The 18,518-nt window shown below is 39.2% G+C and overlaps 1 protein-coding gene across 3 annotated transcripts in view; it reads right to left on the bottom strand.

Annotated features, from left to right (window-relative positions):
• Positions 1-18,518, bottom strand: part of PHC3 (polyhomeotic homolog 3 (Drosophila)) — an 86,203-nt gene that overhangs the window by 47,144 nt on the left and 20,541 nt on the right. For 2 of the 3 annotated variants that reach the window (XM_011994329.1, XM_011994330.1), the window contains exons 5-6: positions 7,224-7,382; positions 3,629-3,727 (exon numbers count right to left, since the gene is read on the bottom strand). In XM_011994329.1, the coding sequence (XP_011849719.1) occupies positions 3,629-3,727; positions 7,224-7,382 (258 nt within the window). The remainder of the gene's footprint in view (positions 1-3,628; positions 3,728-7,223; positions 7,383-18,518) is intronic. The other variant, XM_011994331.1, reaches the window with a different exon arrangement.

Raw genomic sequence — 18,518 nt, 5'->3', positions numbered from 1 at the left:
TTGTTTTAAGGAGTAAATGAAACAATTCAGTAAATGAAACATTTAGTAAATGCTATCAGACACTTCTATTTTAATTTATTAACATATTTAATCCTCATAGCAACCTTATGAAATATATAATAAATGTTATTTTATTTTATATAATTGAAACTGAGGTGAGAGGTTAAGGACTTGTAACAATAAAATGGTACAGCAAGTATTTGAACCCAGAGATTCTGGCTCCAAAGTCCGTATTATAAACACTATGCTATCCTATGAATCTGGCCAAAATCAATCTGGCTGGCAAACGTTGCTGAAGTCAGAATTTGAACCCAAGTCTTCCTATCCCCGACTTCTGCAAAACAAAAGTACTACTTACTGAGTGCCTGTAATGTTCTATACACTAAAGATATATATTACTCATTCTTTTTCCCTACAAATATGAATGAATATTAAAGATGTTTGGCAACTTGTACAAGTCATACGATAAATGATTGAAGTAGGAGCTTAAGTCCATATAGAACTTCATACATGTAAACTGAGCAGCAACTTCACTCCTAGCTCCATGCCACTTTCCTAGTTTTATTTGTGTCTTTTTTCTTACATGGTTCCAATTTACTTTCTAATGTTTTATTGTACGCATCTTATAAATGAATTAAAATCTTAGTTGGAACAAAGTCAAATATAAATGAAAAAATAGAATTTAAAATGTTCTGGAAGTTGACGATGGTCTAGCTCTATTAGGTTTCATAAAATCAAAAGAAAAGAAAAGAAGATTATTATTTCAGGCTGGCACAGTGGCTCACGCCTATACTCCCAGAAGTCTGGGAGGCCGAGGTAGGCAGATCACTTGAGCTCAGGAGTTCAGGACCAGCCTGGGCAATATGGTGAAACCCTGCCTCTACAAAAAAAAATACAAAGACTAGCCAAGCGTGGGAGCACACCTGTAATCCCAGCTACTCAGGAGGCTGAGGTAGGAGGATGGCTTGAGCCCAGGGAGGTCGAGGCTACAAAGAGCCATGATTGAGCCACTGCACTCCAGCCTGAGTGACAGAGTGAGACCCTATCTCAAAAATTAAATAAATAACTAAATAAATCAATCAGTTAATTTAAAAAGATCATTACTTCAACAAATTCATTCCAGAAACATAAAAGTTTAGAGTTGAAAGTTCAGTGGCAGAATTCTCGCCTGCCACGCGGGAGGCCCGGGTTCGATTCCCGGCCCATGCAGCACGCCCTCCCATTTAGAACGGGCGCGGTGGCTCAAGCCTGTAATCCCAGCACTTTGGGAGGCCGAGACGGGCGGATCACAAGGTCAGGAGATCGAGACCATCCTGGCTAACACGGTGAAACCCCGTCTCTACTAAAAAAATACAAAACTAGCTGGGCGAGGTGGTGGGCGCCTGTAGTCCCAGCTACTTGGGAGGCTGAGGCAGGAGAATGGCATAAACCCGGGAGGTGGAGCTTGCAGTGAGCTGAGATCCGGCCACTGCACTCCAGCCTGGGTGACAGAGCGAGACTCCGTCTCAAAAAAAAAAAAAAAAAGAAAGAAAAACCTTAACAATATGGAAAAAAAAAGTCCAGTAAAGTTAAGAAACTGTAGAGAATCACTGGGCAAGTTAGGAGAAACCTGAAATGAACTGACCATCATCTTTATAAATTAATACATGAAAATCAGCCTTTATTTGTAAATGCATATACAGAGGTTTCATCAAAAATACCAAGGATTATTATTATCTCATTTTTTATTTTTTACCAGAAGATTGAGAACTATTATATTATAAATAAGAAGCCAATGATGACCCTAAAATATCCATTTCTGCCATGTGCAGTCTAAAATATTCATTATGAAGAATACCAGAATACAGCAATATCATGCAAAGTAACATTCTAACTCAAATTGTTTTCATTTAAAATGTATTCATTCTAATTCATTCTTATCAAATTTATTGAGGTGTAACTTACATACAATAAAACAAAACAATGAGTTTTGACATATGTATATACCATATAATTACTAACCCAAGATACAGAACATCACCTTAACCATGAAAGTTCACTCATGCCCGTTCCCAATCAATCTCCCCCTACTTTTTACCCCCAGATACCACTTATCTGATTGTTTTTCACTATAGTTTTGCCTGTTCTAGAATTTCATATAATGGAATCATAGAGTATGTATTCCTTATACCAAGGTTATTTTGCTAACCATCATGTTTTTAAGATTCATCAGTATTTCTGAGCAGTATTCCACTGTAAGAATATATTGAGGCTGGGCCTGGTGGCTCATGCCTGTAATCCCAGCACTTTGGGAGGCTGAGGCGGGCAAATCACCTGAGGTCAGGAGTTCACGACCAGCCTGGCATGGTGAAACCCTGTTTCTATTTTGAAAAAAAAAAAAGAAAAAAGAAAAAAGAAAAAAAAATTAGCTCGGTGTAGTAGCACGCGCCTGTAATCCCAGCTACTCGGGAGGCTGAAGCAGGAGAATCACTTGAACCCAGGAGGTGGAGGTTGCAGTGAGCTAAGATCGCGCCACTGCACTCCAGCTTGGTCAACAAGAGCAAAACTCTGTCTCAAAAAAAAAAAAAAAAAAGAATATATCAAAATTTGTTTATCCACTCAGCAGTTAAAGGACACTTGGTTGTTTCCACTTTGGGGCTACTCTGAGTACTGCTGCTATAAACATTCGCTTGCATGTCTCTATGTGTTTTCACATCTCTCAGGGTAAACATAAGGAGTAGAACTGCTGAGTCACATGCTACATGTATGTTTCACTTCATGAGGAACTGCCAAAGTCTTTTCCAACATGTGGCTATACCATTTTACCCTCTCACCAGCAATGTATGAGAATCTGGATGTTCCACATTCTCACCAATATATAGTATTAGCAGTCTTCTTCATGTCAGCCATTCTTGTGAGTGTATGGTGATACTCACTGTGGTTTTGATTTGCATTTCTGTAATGATGAATCTCACTGTGTCACCCAGACTGGAATCCAGTGGCACTATCATAGTTCCCTGCAGCCTCAATCTCCCAGGCTTGAGCAATCCTCCTGCCTCAGCTTCCTGAAAAGCTGGAATTACAGCTGCACAGCACCACAGCTAGCTAAATTTTTTTATTTTTAGTAAAGACCGGGTCTTGCTATTTTGCCCAGGCTGGTCTTTAATGCCTGAGCTCAAGCAATCTTCCTACCTGGGCCTCCAAAAAGTGCTGGGATTAAAGGCATGAGCCACTGCACCCGACCAATTTTTAAAATTTTAAATTTGTCTAGTTTAATTCACTTTCAAACTTAAAATCCTTCTTGACTTAGTTATTACATAAGGAATACTGCAAAGCAATCTAAGCAAAAGAATATATCTCACATGAGAAATAAATCTGCTTTATGATTAAACACAGAATGTCATTAACAAAAAGTCATTAACCTTGACCAACCAACGTCAAATAACCTAAATATCTGTGTTTAATGGTATTATAATTTTAACAGAAAAAACATTTTCTTGAAGTTCTCATTATATTTTATTAAATTTCAATCTGAAATGCATGACAAAGAGCACTGAAACCATCAGTAAGTTAAACACAAAAGGAATGCTTAACTTTAACCTGAAGATCCAGATCTCAAGTAACACATTATGAAGCTAGACAAGCTCACCTGAGTAGCTGCAGACTGACAGGAAGATGACGATGACGACGAGACAACAGGAATGTCAGACTGTACAGCAGCCACAGTGGTAGCGGGTGTGAAAATCAGCTGTACAGACAGAAAACCAAAAAAATACCCTAAGACAAAAGAACATGTCCCACACACAATGTGCAGCAGGCAAGAGAGACTGAAATTTGTGACAGAAAGACAATGCAGTTTAGGATTATCTCCTCAGCAAAAGGTTTTACATGACAAAGAGAAGTTTCTGATAATAAGAGAACTCAAAAAACATCATAAACATTTTTGAAACAGCTCATGATTCTGATGAGTGCAAAAAAAAGCAGTACTCAAAAAAGAAAATATATTTTGGTGATATGAAATTCTCAGACCAAATTGTGTCTCAAATAAGCTATTATAGTTAAATTTTTCCTAGCTCAAAACTACTGTGGCAGGATTTCTAAAATGGAAAGTTAAAGTAAACAACTACAGTCACTATTTTGGAACACAAATTAAATTTCAGTGAGAAACAAAAAGAAACACCAAAAAAGCCTTTTCAGTCCTCTTTATCATAAGGATAACTATGCCACATACTACACTCCAATATTTCACTCCGCTACAAAGGATCTATAGGGCAAATCCAGGTTGCCCTTTCATTTTAAAACTATTTGTAAAGAAATATTCATTCTATGGCCTGGCGCGGTGGCTCACGCCTGTAATCCCAGCACTTTGGAAAGGCCAATGCAGGTGGATCACTGGAGGTCAGGAGTTCAAGACAGCCTGGCCAACACAGTGAAACTCCATCTCTACTAAAAATACAAAAATTAGCCGGGTGTGCCTGTAATCCCAGCTACTCGAGAGGCTGAGGCAGGAGAATCACTTGAACCCAGGAGGTGGAGGTTGCAGTCAGCTGAGATCACACCACTGAACTCCAGCCCGGGTGACAGAGCAAGATCCATCTCAAAAAAAAAAAAAAGAAATATTCATTTTAAAAGTAAATGCCACACCGGTCAAAATTCAACAACAAAAGAGCCTGCAAAAAAAGCTTCACATCAAAAAACAAAAAGACATTTAATGTTTTTACTTATCACCTTCCTTTCTTTTCCTTTTTTTTTTTTTTTTTTTTGGTGAGACGGAGTCTCTGTCACACCCAGGCTGGAATGTAGTCATGTGATCTTGGTTCACTGCAACCTCTCCCTCCTAGGTTCAAGCGATTCTCCTGCCTCAGCTTTCCGAGTAGCTGGGATTACAGGCATACGCCACAACACCAGGCTAATTTTTGTACTATTAGTAGAGACGGGGTTTCACCATGTTGGCCAGGCTGGTCTCGAACTCCTGACCTCAAGCGATCCGCCCACCTCAGCCTCCCAAAGTGTTGGGATTACAGGCGTGAGCCACTGTGCCCGGCTCAATTTTTTTCAATATTCAAACAAACGCCATTAATTTCTTTTTTCTTTTTTTTTTTGAGATGGAGTTTTACTCTTGTTGCCCAGACTGGCGTGCAATGGCGCAATCTCGGCTCACCACAACCTCCGCCTTCCAGGTTCAAGTGATTCTCCTGCCTCAGCCTCCTGAGTGACTGGGATTACAGGCATGAGCCACCATGCATGGTTAATTTTTTGTATTTTTAATAGAGACAGGGTTTCTCCACGTTGGTCAGGCTGGTTTCGAACTCCCAGTCTTAGTGATCTGCCCGCCTCGGCCTCCCAAATTGCTGGGATTACAGGCATGAGCCACCACGCCCAGCCAAACGCCATTAATTTCTAAGGCAATACAATCCACTTAGAGATCAATCAATTCAATTTAGTAAATCTGACACTTGTTTCAAAGAACGTGTAAATACTTTATTTAAAAATTGTATAAATTATTCCGTTCCTCTTGCTATCTAAGTTAAAATGTTCAACCAAACAAGGACCAAAAACAATTAGAAAAATTAAATGACCAATTAAGTGACCTTTTAAACTTCAGTTCTTTAGTACACTAAATTTAAGTAAATTCAACAACAAAGTAAAATGAGGCCTCCATATCTATGGAGTTCGTCATTCAACTGTAGATCAAAGCAATATTCGTTTAAAAAAAAAAAGACAGCTGCATCTGTATTGAACATGTACAAACTTTTCTCTTGCCATTATTGCCTAAACAATATAAGTTATTTAAATGGTGTTTACATTATACTAAGTATTATACGTAAAGATGATTTAAAGTATATGGGAGGACATGCATAGGTTATATGCAAATACTATGACTTGAGCATCCTCAGATTTGAGTATTTTAGGGGACAGAGAGGGTGGGGCCTGGCAACAATCCACCACAGACACCGCGGGACAAATGGCATAACTTTCCTGAAAAGGTAATTTCCAGTACCAAGACCCTGAAAGGACTAAACCTAAAAAGAAGATATTCAATTTAGTTTGACCCGTATGAAACTGCTGATTTTAGAGTTCAAAAAGAGTCAAATAGCGACCATTTCAAATGGTTCAACCTAATTTTAAAGCACAGAATTAGTTAAATGATTGGAAACTTTGCAATTTTAGATAAAAAAACTGAAGATCCAAGCCAGGTGTAGTGGTTCACGTCTGTAATCCCAGCACTCTGGGAGGTGAGGCAGGTAGATCACGAGGTCGGCAGTTTGAGACTAGCCTGGCCAAGACGGTGAAACCCCGTCTCTACTAAAAATACAAAAATTAGCAGGGCGCGGTGGCAGGCACCTGTAACCCCAGCTACTCAGGAGGCAGAGGTTGCAGTGAGGAGACATCATGCCACTGCACTCTAGCCTGGGCGACAGAGTGAGACTCTGCCTCAAAAAACAATAACAACAACAACAAAAAACTGGAGATCCAGGTAAATATTCAGTCCACTGGACAAAAAAGAATATAAATATATTAGGGACAATGCATTTGTCTAGCTTCTTTAAAGACATCAAATAAAATACATGTCAACCAATTTCTACATTCCTTAAAGAAGCTCAACAATTAAATTAGGAAATCAGTAGATACCCAAATACAGAATAACCAAATTAACATTCCTATATTCATAAAAGATCAAAATGAACTCAAGAACACAAATAACCTTGCAGAACTTGAGATGGGAATAACCAAAGTTAAGAATCATCTGGGAAACTATCCGGAACTCCAATATAGAATTCAGAAAATCCTAGGATACAAATTCTAACTTTAACAACAAAGTTTTTTTAACATTTCTATTTCACTAAATCTAAGTTGTCAAAAATAGGCAATGATTTCATGGACCACTGTAAGTACCAAGATGCCATCAGTTATAAAATGCATCCCAATTTCAGAGATGTTAAAATATGAAAAAAAGGTTTCCGATGAATTTGATATTAAAAAATAATCACTCTTATGCTACTGAATCTCTATTAGCCTTGCAACGTGATAATTACTATTTGATACCAAGAAGATTTATTAATTAAAAGTAGAATCTTTCATGACATAATGTACAAGAGCTGAAGGCACGCCCGCATGCACACACACACACACAATTAAACATTTCTTAAATATTAAAAATACCTCTTATTGTATCAAATCAAGAAACATTTTGATCTCTCAAGTCCTTAAACACTGAAAAAATTTGGTAGCTCATATCTTACCATTTGAGCTCGGAGATACATTTGAGCTTGGCTTGCCGTTAGGGTAGGGGAAGTACTCCCTAGTAACATAGTCTGTTGGGTAATACTGCCGCTGGTAGAACTGGAAGCCTGGGAACGGCTTATTAACTGTGCAGGTGTAGGAGAAGTGGAGAGGTTGATCTAAGGAAGAAAACATATTAGGTCATAGGCTTCCATTTCTTGCTCCATGTTACTGAATTTCACACCGAGCTGCAGTCAGGCAATCAATGGTATAAACTGTGGCTAAGGAACCCAAAGGAGAAGCCTTTATCTTTGACAGACCCCCTCAACTCTTTGGGCAATTATTTGCACATATGCAAACAATGGCATGGATTGGTTAGTAATCAGGGCAATTTTTATTTTAGATGGAGTTTCCCTCTTGTTGCCCAGGCTGGAGTGCAATTGTGTGATTTTGGTTCACCACAACCTCCACTTCCGGGGTTCAAGTGATTCTCCTGCCTCAGGCTCCCAAGTAGTTGGGATTGCAGGCATGCACCAGCCACCATGCCTGGCTAATTTTGTATTTTTACTAGAGACAGGGTTTCTCCATGTTGGTTAGGCTGGTCTCGAACTCCTGACCTCAGGTTATCCACCCGCCTCAGCCTCCCAAAGTGCTAGGATTACAGGCGTGAGCCACCGCACCCAGCCACAATTTTTAAGGATAGCTACAATGTGTTTCAATAAGATTTCTAGCATCTTAAAATATAATTTCCACTACCTCCTAAAAATTAGGGCCAGTGCTCACTTCCGCAGCATAAACACTAAAATTGGAACAATACAGAGAAAATTAGCATGGCTCCTGCCCAAAAATAACATAGAAATTCATGAAGCTTTCCATTAGTTTTAATAGAGGATTTTGTATGTTCTCAACACTAAGAAATGATCAATGTTTGAGGCGATGAATATGCTAGTTACTCCGATTTGACCACTATACACGGAATACACATATTCAAGTATCACCCTGTATCCCATAAATATATATAGTTATTATGTGTCAATTAAAAATAAAAAATAGAGCTAATGTTTCATTTTAATATTCCACATAACTTAAAACATTCTAATCAACAGTTTATTTTGTCACATTCTGAGGAGTTTGTGAACAAAAATTAAAACACAGATAATCCATTCACATATATAAAAACATACATGTAACACATAACTAGTGTAAAGCTGTAACTCAAAAGCAAGCAGAAGAAAATACAATTGCTACTACCTCAAATAGATGGAAAAATCCTGAATATTGGCTACAAAATTAAATTATAAACACTAAAGTTTAAAACCTCTGTTAAAGAATAAACTAGTGCATTATCGGCCGGGCGTGGTGGCTACACCTGTAATCCCAGCACTTTGGGAGGCCAAGGCGGGTGGATCATGAGGTCAGGAGATCGAGACCATCCTGCCTAACAAGGCGAAACCCTGCCTCTACTAAAAAAAAAAAATTTTTTTTAATTAGCCAAGCGTGGTGGCGCGCATCTGTAGTCCCAGCTACTCGGGAGACTGAGGCAGGAGAACGGCATGAACCCAGGAGGCGGAGCTTGCAGTGAGCCGAGATTGCATCACGGCACTCCAGCCTGGCTGACAAGAGCGACATTCCATCTTAAAAAAAAAAAACCAAAAAACCAATGAACTAGTGCATTGTTAACCTCTAGAAGGATACATAAGAAACTGGTAACTGGTTGTATCTATAAAGGGACATTGGGCTGGGGTGGCTAGGGTAACAGGGAAAAGAAAAAGCATACTCTTTTTTTATCTAACTTTAGACCACATACATATATTACCCATTTTAAAAATAAATAATATTTTTGGCAAGGAGCGGTGGCTCAAGCCTATAATCCCAGCACTTTGGGAGGCTGAGGTGGGCAGATCATGAGGTCAGGAGTTTGAGACCAGCCTGACCAACGTGGTGAAATCCCATCTCTACTAAAAATACAAAAATTAGCCAGGCGTGATGGCACGTGCCTGTAATCCCAGCTACTCAGGTGGCTGAGGCAAGAGAATCACTTGAACCCGGGAGGCAGAGGTTGCAGTGACCCAAGATTGCATCACTGCACTCTAGCCTGGGCGACAGAGCGAGATTGTCTCAAATAGTAGTAGTAGTAGTAATAATAATAATAATATTTTTAAAGAGAGAATAATATAATCCAACCCCAAATCATTTTTGTGGAACAAAGCAGCGAATAGAATTAATAAATATTTTATTAGAAAAAAAGAAATTTTATTGGACTTCTTATTCAAGCAACAAGGCAGACTGGACTAATACATCCATGTGACCAAACAGTATCACTGAAATGCTAGATCAACATGAAAAATTAGAATATACAGCTGAACTCCAAAAGGGAGAGAAAAGCTGGGAGAGGGAAATTCTTGGTGACAGAAAGGAAGAAACTCAAAGCCACAGATGTCACCTCAGCTGATACCAACGCAGTCTATAATAAGGGTATATTGGGCCTATAGAGCCAGAAGATCCACCTTTGTGCTTATTTCAGGGGTGGGCTACAAGTCAAATCCCTATTTTGAGCCAAAATCCTAAAAAGAGCTGCCCAATATGTAAAAAGGAGGTGGAAAAGCTCCATCCATACATTCTGAGAAACAGCAAAGCAGCTTGCATTTGCTCTGCTCCTAGTGGAGGCAGGGACAGAAGGCTTACACCAGGTAGGGCTATGGAACCCACATCCATATTCCCTGTATGGTTCCATAACCCAGCCCAAGACATTAACATCTGAACTAACCCAGGACACTTGTTAAACTGAATGGTAACTGGAGGAAGCTGAGTGAAGTCTATATAGGAGGACCTCTCTGTACTACTTTTGCAACTTCCTATGATTTATAAGAATTTAATTTATAATTATTTAAAAATAAAAGTTTAAAAAACTATATAGTAGGCACATGAGAGCTGGTTGTCTAATTCTCTAAATGTATATATATCACACATTATTTTAATACAATATTTAAAGGTATAATTCAATGCATAAATACCACTAATACAATACAGAATTATTCTATAATTTGTTTTGTTTTGTTTCTTTAGACGGAGTCTCGCTCTGTCACCCAGGCTGGAGTGCACTGGCGCGATCTCGGCTCACTGTAACCTCCACCTCCTGGGTTCACGCCATTCTCCTGCCTCAGTCTCCCAAGTAGCTGGGACTACAGGCGCCCGCCACCATGCCTGGCTAATTTTTTTTTTTTTTTTTTTTGTATTTTTAGTAGAGACAGGGTTTCACCGTGTTAGGCAGGACGGTCTCAATCTCCTGACCTCATGATCCATCCGCCTCGGCCTTCCAAAGTGTTGGGATTACAAGCGTGAGCTACTGCACCCGGCCTATTTTGTAATTTGGACCCTACTCCTAACACATCACTGAAACCGCCTTAACAATAGTCACCAACATCTAACTGACAAATTCAGTGGATTCTTTTCAGACCATTCCCTCTCAGTCTTCTTTACCAGCTCTTCTTTTGGACCCGCTCCCAAAATGTTAATGCTCTGTTTTTGACACTTTTCCTTTTTTTTTGAGACAGGGTCTCCCTCTGTCACCCAAGCTGGGGTGCAGTGGAGTGATCATGGCTCACTGCAGCCCCAACTTCCTGGACTCAGATGATCCTCCCACCTCAGCCTCCTGAGTAGCTGGGACTACAGGCATGCATCATGACACCCAGATAATCTTTGTATTTTTTGTAGAGACAGGGTTTCATCATGTTGCCCAAGCTTGTCTCAAACTCCTGGCCTCAAGGGATACCCCCAACTCAGCCTCCCAAAGTGCTGGGATTACTAGCATGAGCCACCGCACCAGGCCACACTTTTCTTCTTGAATTCCTAGATTATTGTATCTACTTCCATGGTTTCAAACAATTCAATCCTGATGACTCTTGATTCTTAACTATAACCCCTTTTTTGAAGTTCCAGATCCAAATACCTACAGAACACATCTTTCTGGGTATCTACTACCAGCTCAAACTTGGCATGCTCAAGCAGCAAACTAATTATTTATTTCTTTTAAAATAGCTTCTCTTCAAATGGCACTGGCATTTTCTAAAATTCTCCAAGACACAGTATCTGAAAGACATCCTGATGCTTCCCTCTCCTTTACCACACACACAAAAATCAGTCATGTGTCTTGTTTCTAATACACCTTTTTGTCTCCTAATTTCCATTTCGATTTTTCATCACTTAGTTTGAGACTTTGGGCCCATGTCATTTCCGGCTTGATTACTTTAATATCTACAAACTAATACCTCTTACTGGAATCTTGTCCCCTTCTACTTGCCAGATAATCTTTCCCTGATTTTATTAATTACCCATTTAAGAATCTTCTGGATAAAGTTAAACCTTCCCTGACAACCTCTCTAGCATCATCTCCTCCCACTCCACACACAACCTTCCCATTACCCGTAGCAAAGTATTTGTAACATCACGATCTCAGTCCTCTATGGCACTGGCGATAATATTCCTGACTAGATTGAGCATTCTTGCCACCCCTATGCCCCAGCCCATCTGCAGCTACATAGTGAACAACTCGTTCTCAAAACTCACCTGCTCTAATAAGCTTTTCAGGCATTCCCATATCCCAAAGCAGAACTGACTATTCCCCCTCTTTTTTGCCTAATTGTTACCATCCATATATTTTGGCATATACTTCTATCTCATCCTTCTAAATAATAATTTCTTTAAGGGTGGGGGCCATGTGTTATTCATCTTCATATATCCAGTATCTACAAAATGTCTTTATTCAATAAGTTTATTAAGTTCATTAATGTCATGTTGTTTTAAGGCATATTTCACATTTTAAGGCATATTCATGCAATATTTAATTAAGCTTTGCTCCAGAGATTAAATCACCAACAGGGAAAAACTGGACCTAAGTTTTTCTGACTCGTGTATTTTGGCATCTGGGGTACTTCTGTAATATCCTGCTAACTCCCTAATTCATCTCTGCAGTAATAATACGCCTTGGAACTTTTTTTTCAGTTGGTGATTCTTTCGAAAAACAGTAAGAAAGAAATGTACTCTTGGTAAGGATATTTACACATTCTTTAAAGAAAAATGTAATAAAAGTCTTCTTAAAAAAATAATTGGCTGACAGCTAACAAGCCTGACAGTGCTTTTTAAGGAAGTAGAGCACAAAGTACAAACAGAATGCTTTTATTTTTCTTAAAAAAGAAAAGAGGAAGAAAACTAGCAACCCCCTGACCACCTGTATTCTACTCTAAGTTGTGAGATCAAAGAACAAGTGTTGTGTCTACTTTTAAGTTCCATATAACAAGTAATATTTCAAAAGCAGCTATCTACTAACACCCAACTCATGAAGGCCAACAGATCAGTAGCCACCTCTGCAAGAAGTCCATCTCCCTAGCTAGCCTAACCATAACTAATAAGGCTCTCCTTTTTCCTTTGTTGCTCTGCTGACCTAAACCAGATGTCCTTACCAATTTCCATTATTTTCTCTGTCAGTTCCATCCCAACACTCCTAATTCCCTTTCACTGAAGACCCTTATCAATCCTGTCACTTCATATCTCAAGTTACACTCCACAAAGAAACTCACTCACTGAGTCTGATTACTGCAAGCTGTCTTCCCACTGACACTAATTCTAAGAGTCACCAGAAAAAAACAAGTCTGCCAGAAAAAGCCACTTAACTCCCAACCACCTGTTAGTGTCCTCAAAAGGAGTTTCCAACGAATTACTACCCATAGCCAAAGTCCATTTGAGAGCTGTTTCTACCGTTTGACTGATCAGAATCCATCAGGTATACCCTAAATAGAGAAATACTTCACATTAAAAGAATGATGTATCTGTATTCAGTGGCATTATAAGATTTTTATGTCCACTGCTGAGTAAAAAGGCAGCAAAATAACATGTAGAGTATCATTCATATAGTTACATACAAATGTATGTGTGTGTGTATACGTATCACAAACGTGAAAAACATGTTAAGAAAGATGGCCAGGCACAGTGGCTCATGCCTGTAATCCCAGCACTTTGGGAAGCTGAGACAGGTGGATAGCTTGAGTTCAGGAGTTCGAGACCAGCCTGGCCAACATGGTGAAAACCTGTATCTACCAAAAATACAAAAAATTAGCCAGGCATTGTGGCGCACACCTGTGGTCCCAGCTACTCAGGAGGCTGAGCTGGGAGGATCGCCTGAGCCTGGGAGGCGGAGGTTGCAGTGTGCTGAGATTGCAGCACTGCACTCTAGCCTGGGTGACAGAGTGAGACCCTGTCTCAAAAAAAAAAAAGTTAAGAAAAATGACTGCATTGGATATACACACAATAATACATACTCATAACACGATATATGACTAGACTCAATATAGACACACACACACCCATGCACCACTAACTGTGAGAACAGTCACCAAAATGTCAAAGGTGTATATATAACGCCTTCTGGGAGTAAAATCCAGGATTAATTTTTTTAAAGTTTTTAACTTTTCTATGTAGGTATTAATTTTAGAATCAGAGAGGAAATGCTATTTTGCTCTTTAATGTTTACCTTAGTATATTAATTTGCTTTTATCATGTTAAAGCAGCTTATAAACAGTATCGCCTCATTATTTAGTGGGAACTGCTATGTGGTACTTCAAATATTAGTAGTGTAAAATACTATACGAAAATTTTATTTTTATTTTTTTTTTTAAGAAAAGAGATGGGGTCTATGTAGTTCAGGCTGGTCTCAAACTTCTGGGCTCAAGTGATTCTCCCATCTTGGCCTCCCAAAGTGCTGGGATTACAGGCGTGAGCCACCATACCTGGCCTTATATGGAATTTTTTTTTTCTTGAGATGGAGTCTTGCTCTGCTGCCCAGACTGGAGTGCAGTGGCACAATCTCAGCTCACTGCAACCTCCGCCTCCTGGGTTCAAGTGCTTCTCCTGCCTCAGCCTCCTGAGTATCTGTGACCACAAGCGCCCACCACGACGCATGGCTAATTTTTGTATTCTTAGTAGAGACGGGGTTTCGCCATGTTGGCCAGGTCTCAAAATCCTGATCTGAAGTGATCGGCCCGCTTCGGCCTCCCAAAGTGTTGGGATTATAGGCCTGAGCTACTGCGCCCGGTCTTTTAAGTAGTAATAGCTATCCATGAAGAATTTTCTTTTTAAGAGACTACATGTTTTCTTTCTGAGATGGAGTCTTGCTCTGTCGCCCAGGCTGGAGTACAGTGGCGCCATCTTGGCTCACTGCAACCTCCGCCTCCCAGGTTCAAGCGATTCTCCTGCCTCAGCCTCCTGAGTAGCTGGGATTACAGGCGCTTGCCACCAGGCCCGGCTAATTTTTGTATTTTTAATAGAGACGGGGTTTCACCATGTTGGTCAGGATGGTCTCGAACTCCTGACCTCGTGATCCCCCCACCTTGGCCTCCCAAAATGCTGGGATTACAGGCGTGAGCCACAGTACCCAGGTGAGACAGCGTGTTTTTAATAAATCAAAGAAATAAAATACCTATCCTATTTATTTTAGAAAAACATTACTTCTACTTTCTGCAATACAAGCTGGTGAAAATAAAACAAACATAAAAAACCTCAGTCTCCCAATGTTTCCAGATTTTGACATCCTAGAAAGAAAAGTTACAATGTCAAAACAATTAAAATATTCGAAATAATTTAAAATGTCCACCAACAGGGATGGTTACATAAAATAAAATCCATTCACACTGTGCAACCTCACACAGCAGCTTAAGTGAGATTGATCTCTGTTGGCAAACATAGAAAGATCTCAAGACACACTGTTAAGGGAAAAAAACAAAATGCAGAATACCTGTGTTTACAATGTGTAAAAAAGAGTGCTAAATGCATATATGCACACTTCTCTACGACATATATGTCCATAATACATAGAATAAGATCTGGAGGGATATAGAACCAACTAAGAAGATGACTGAAAGGGAAAGGAGGCTTTAGGGAACTTAATACCTTTTTTACTTTTTCTGTACTGTTGGAATATTTTACAAAAATGCAGTAAAGCTGCCTGTGACCATACAGATATTCAGGCTACAGTTTTATCTCACACTAGTATTAGGTTTTGGAAAAGGCTTCTACACCCAACCACTTAAAATTATATTTTAAAGAATCCTTAAAACAACGAGTTTTGAAGTCTAAAAAAAAAAAACCCTGAAAGAGATAATAAAGGATGAGGACACTAGCAGAACACTGAGAATGACTGATTATAAACAAATAATCTTCTCTCAGGTAAATTTACATCCCATATATAACATAAATATATCAAATGGATTCTGATATGTGGCTGATGTGATGTGGACATTGTTTGAGAAAACTGAACAGTTTTAAGGTTCTTGATCTAAAAACAATCTCACTGACCCACTGAATATGCTCTTAGGAAACTTTTAAGAAGAAAATAACTAAAAATGTATACAAATATATACAATAAAATAGTCAATACAGGTTTACTTATATTAGCAAAAACATGGAAAAATTAAAACCACCAGCAAGAGAAAAGTAGTTTTTAAAAATGGTAGAACATTACACACTCATTAAAAATCATATTTACAACCAATAAATAAAGAAGATAATAAAGAAACAAACCATTTGCTTATCCCTCCTACTAAACCCCATTAAAATAGCAATTAATACAGTAAAAAAGGATTGAGGAAACAGACACATCTAGACTATCGGACATTCCATAAGGTAAGCTGACCTGAGCTCTTCAAATGTCACGGAAGAAAAAAAAGACAGGAAGCCTTTTTTATATTAAAAGGAAAAAAGAGTCTTCAATGCAGTATATGATCCTTTAAAATTAAATACTCAATGGGGGCCAGACATGGTGAGCCTAGAACGCGCCACTGCACTCTAGCCTGGGTGATAGAGACTCTATCTCAACAAAAAATCGAGGCAGGCGAATCACAAGGTCAGAAGTTTGAGACCAGCCTGCCAACATGGTGAAACCCTGTCTCCACCAAAAATACAAAAAATTAGGTGGGCACAGTGGCGGGCGCCTGTAATCCCAGCTACTTGGGAGGCTGAGGCAGGAGAATCGCTTGAACCTGGGTGGCAGAGGTTGCAGTGAGCCAAGACCATGCCACTGCACTCAAAGCCCAGGCGACAGAGTAAGACTCCATCTCAAAAAAAAAAGAAAAAAGAAAAAAAGAAAAAGAAAAAAAAATCTGATAGGCCAGGCACGGTGCCTCACACCTGTAATCCCAGCGCTCTGGGAGCCTGAAACAGGTGGATCACTTGAGCTCAGGAGTTTGAGACCAGCCTGGGCAACATGGCAAGACCTTGACACTACAGAAAATACAAAAATGAGTCAGGTGTGGTGGCGTACGACTAAAATCTCAGCTACTTGAGGGGCTAAGCAGGGAGGATCAATTGAGTCTGGGAGGCAGCAGTTGCAATGAGCCATATTAGCACCACTGCACTCCAGCACGGACAACAAAGTGAGAACCTGTCTTGGAATAAAAAAAAAAAGTGAAAATAAAAGTAAAATAAAATCTGACAAATAGCATAACAGAGATCCAAAGAATTTTATCCATAATAGAAAAACAGAATATTAGTTTGAAAGAACAATGAGAAAACAAGAAAATGCTCTGAGAAATTAGAAATATAGTGGCTGAACCAAAAATTTTTTTTTAAAAGTCAAAGAAAGAGCTAAAAGAAAAAGTTGAGGAAATATCCCACACACACACAAAAAGACAGTAAGTGAAAAGGTAAACAAGATAAAGGATCAATCCAGAAAGGTCAACATTCAACCAAGAGCTCCAGAAAGAGAGAACAGAGAAAACAGAAAATTAATTTCTCATGGATTTGTTTAGTTTCACATATATGATCATTAAAGAACAAAATTAACTTCTTGCAAATTTGTTTAGTTTCACATACATGATCATTAAAAACCTAGTTTCACACTGAGAGGGCCCAACAGGTGTCCTACACAATGACATCTAGACATATTCCCATGAAACTACAAAATAAAAAACTTAAGCAAACAGGCAAATCTCAAAGATTCTGGAAAGGAAGAACAGGCAGTTACCCCAGAAGAATGATAATGAAATTAACAACAGCCTTTTCTTCAGCAATACTAAAATTTTGAAAAAAATATTTGCTTTCAAATTTCCTGAGAAAAATTATTTTCAATACAGAATTCATGTAGAGATAATTATAAAAAAGAAGAGGTAATTTTCAGGCCCACAAATATTTAGTTTTTCTTCCACATAGCCTTTAAAAGAAAGTTATAAGATACTCCAGCAAAACAAAATTCTTATCATACTGTCCTTTGACTATTTACTTGTCTGTATCCTCGTTATACTCTAAAACCTTTGTTCACTTTCAATCCTCGGCACCTGACACCAAGTAGGCACTCAACAAAAAAGTACTGGCATAGATTGTCCTCAGGAATGTGGAAGACTAACACAGAACCCCACGTAGTAATGAATCTCTGAATCTAACCTCTCCTGTTTCAGGATCATGATCTCACGGTGAGACCTCTTCTCTGCAAACTCTTACCTGTTTTAAAAGTTTAGCATTCCTCAGCTACTGTAATACAATGCCCAAAGATCTCTTTTCTGTTAACTCCTATGACATTTATAACTTGATTATATACTATTATATCATGTACTGTTTGATATATCTAAGCATAGTTCTTCAAATGCATACTCCCTGAGGGAAGAAACTTTGACTTACATATACCACCAGAGCAAGTAGCACGACGTTGGACAATAGATATATTTGCTGTAACAGGCAACCAAAGAATCTCATTACAGGGGTCAGGATTAGAAACTCTTCTATAACCCAATCTCAGGCAATTAGAATATATCCTAAAATAATTCTCTGCATTGTAATAATCAAGAATTAACATTAGGTCGGCACGGTGGCTCACACCTGTAATCCTAGCCCTTTGGGAGGCCAAAACGGGCAGATCACCTGAGGTCAGGAGTTTGAGACCAGCCTGGGCAACATAGTGAAACCCTGTCTCTACTGAAAATACTAAAAAAAACTAGCTGGGTGTGGTGGTGGGTAACCTGTAATCCCAGTTACCCAGGAGGCTGAGGCAGGAAATCGCTTGAACCCAGGAAGCACATGTTCTAGTGAGCCAAGATCATGCCACTGCACTACAGCCTGGGTGACAGAGTGAGACAGTCTCAAAAAACAAAAAAAGAGTTAACATTAATAGTGTTACAGTTCTTTTAGAATTTATCTACCAGGCTTTCTGCTTTTTGCTGGAAAGCCCATAAAAAAACAAACATGCGGGCCGGGCACGGTGGCTCAAGCCTGTAATCCCAGCACTTTGGGAGGCCGAGACGGGCGGATCACGAGGTCAGCAGATCGAGACCATC

This window comes from Mandrillus leucophaeus, unplaced genomic scaffold, assembly GCF_000951045.1.
Source record: "Mandrillus leucophaeus isolate KB7577 unplaced genomic scaffold, Mleu.le_1.0 Scaffold452, whole genome shotgun sequence".
NCBI lineage: Eukaryota > Metazoa > Chordata > Mammalia > Primates > Cercopithecidae > Mandrillus > Mandrillus leucophaeus.
The sequence above is the reverse complement of the archived record's forward strand: the minus strand, read 5'-3'. Positions and strand labels throughout refer to the sequence as shown.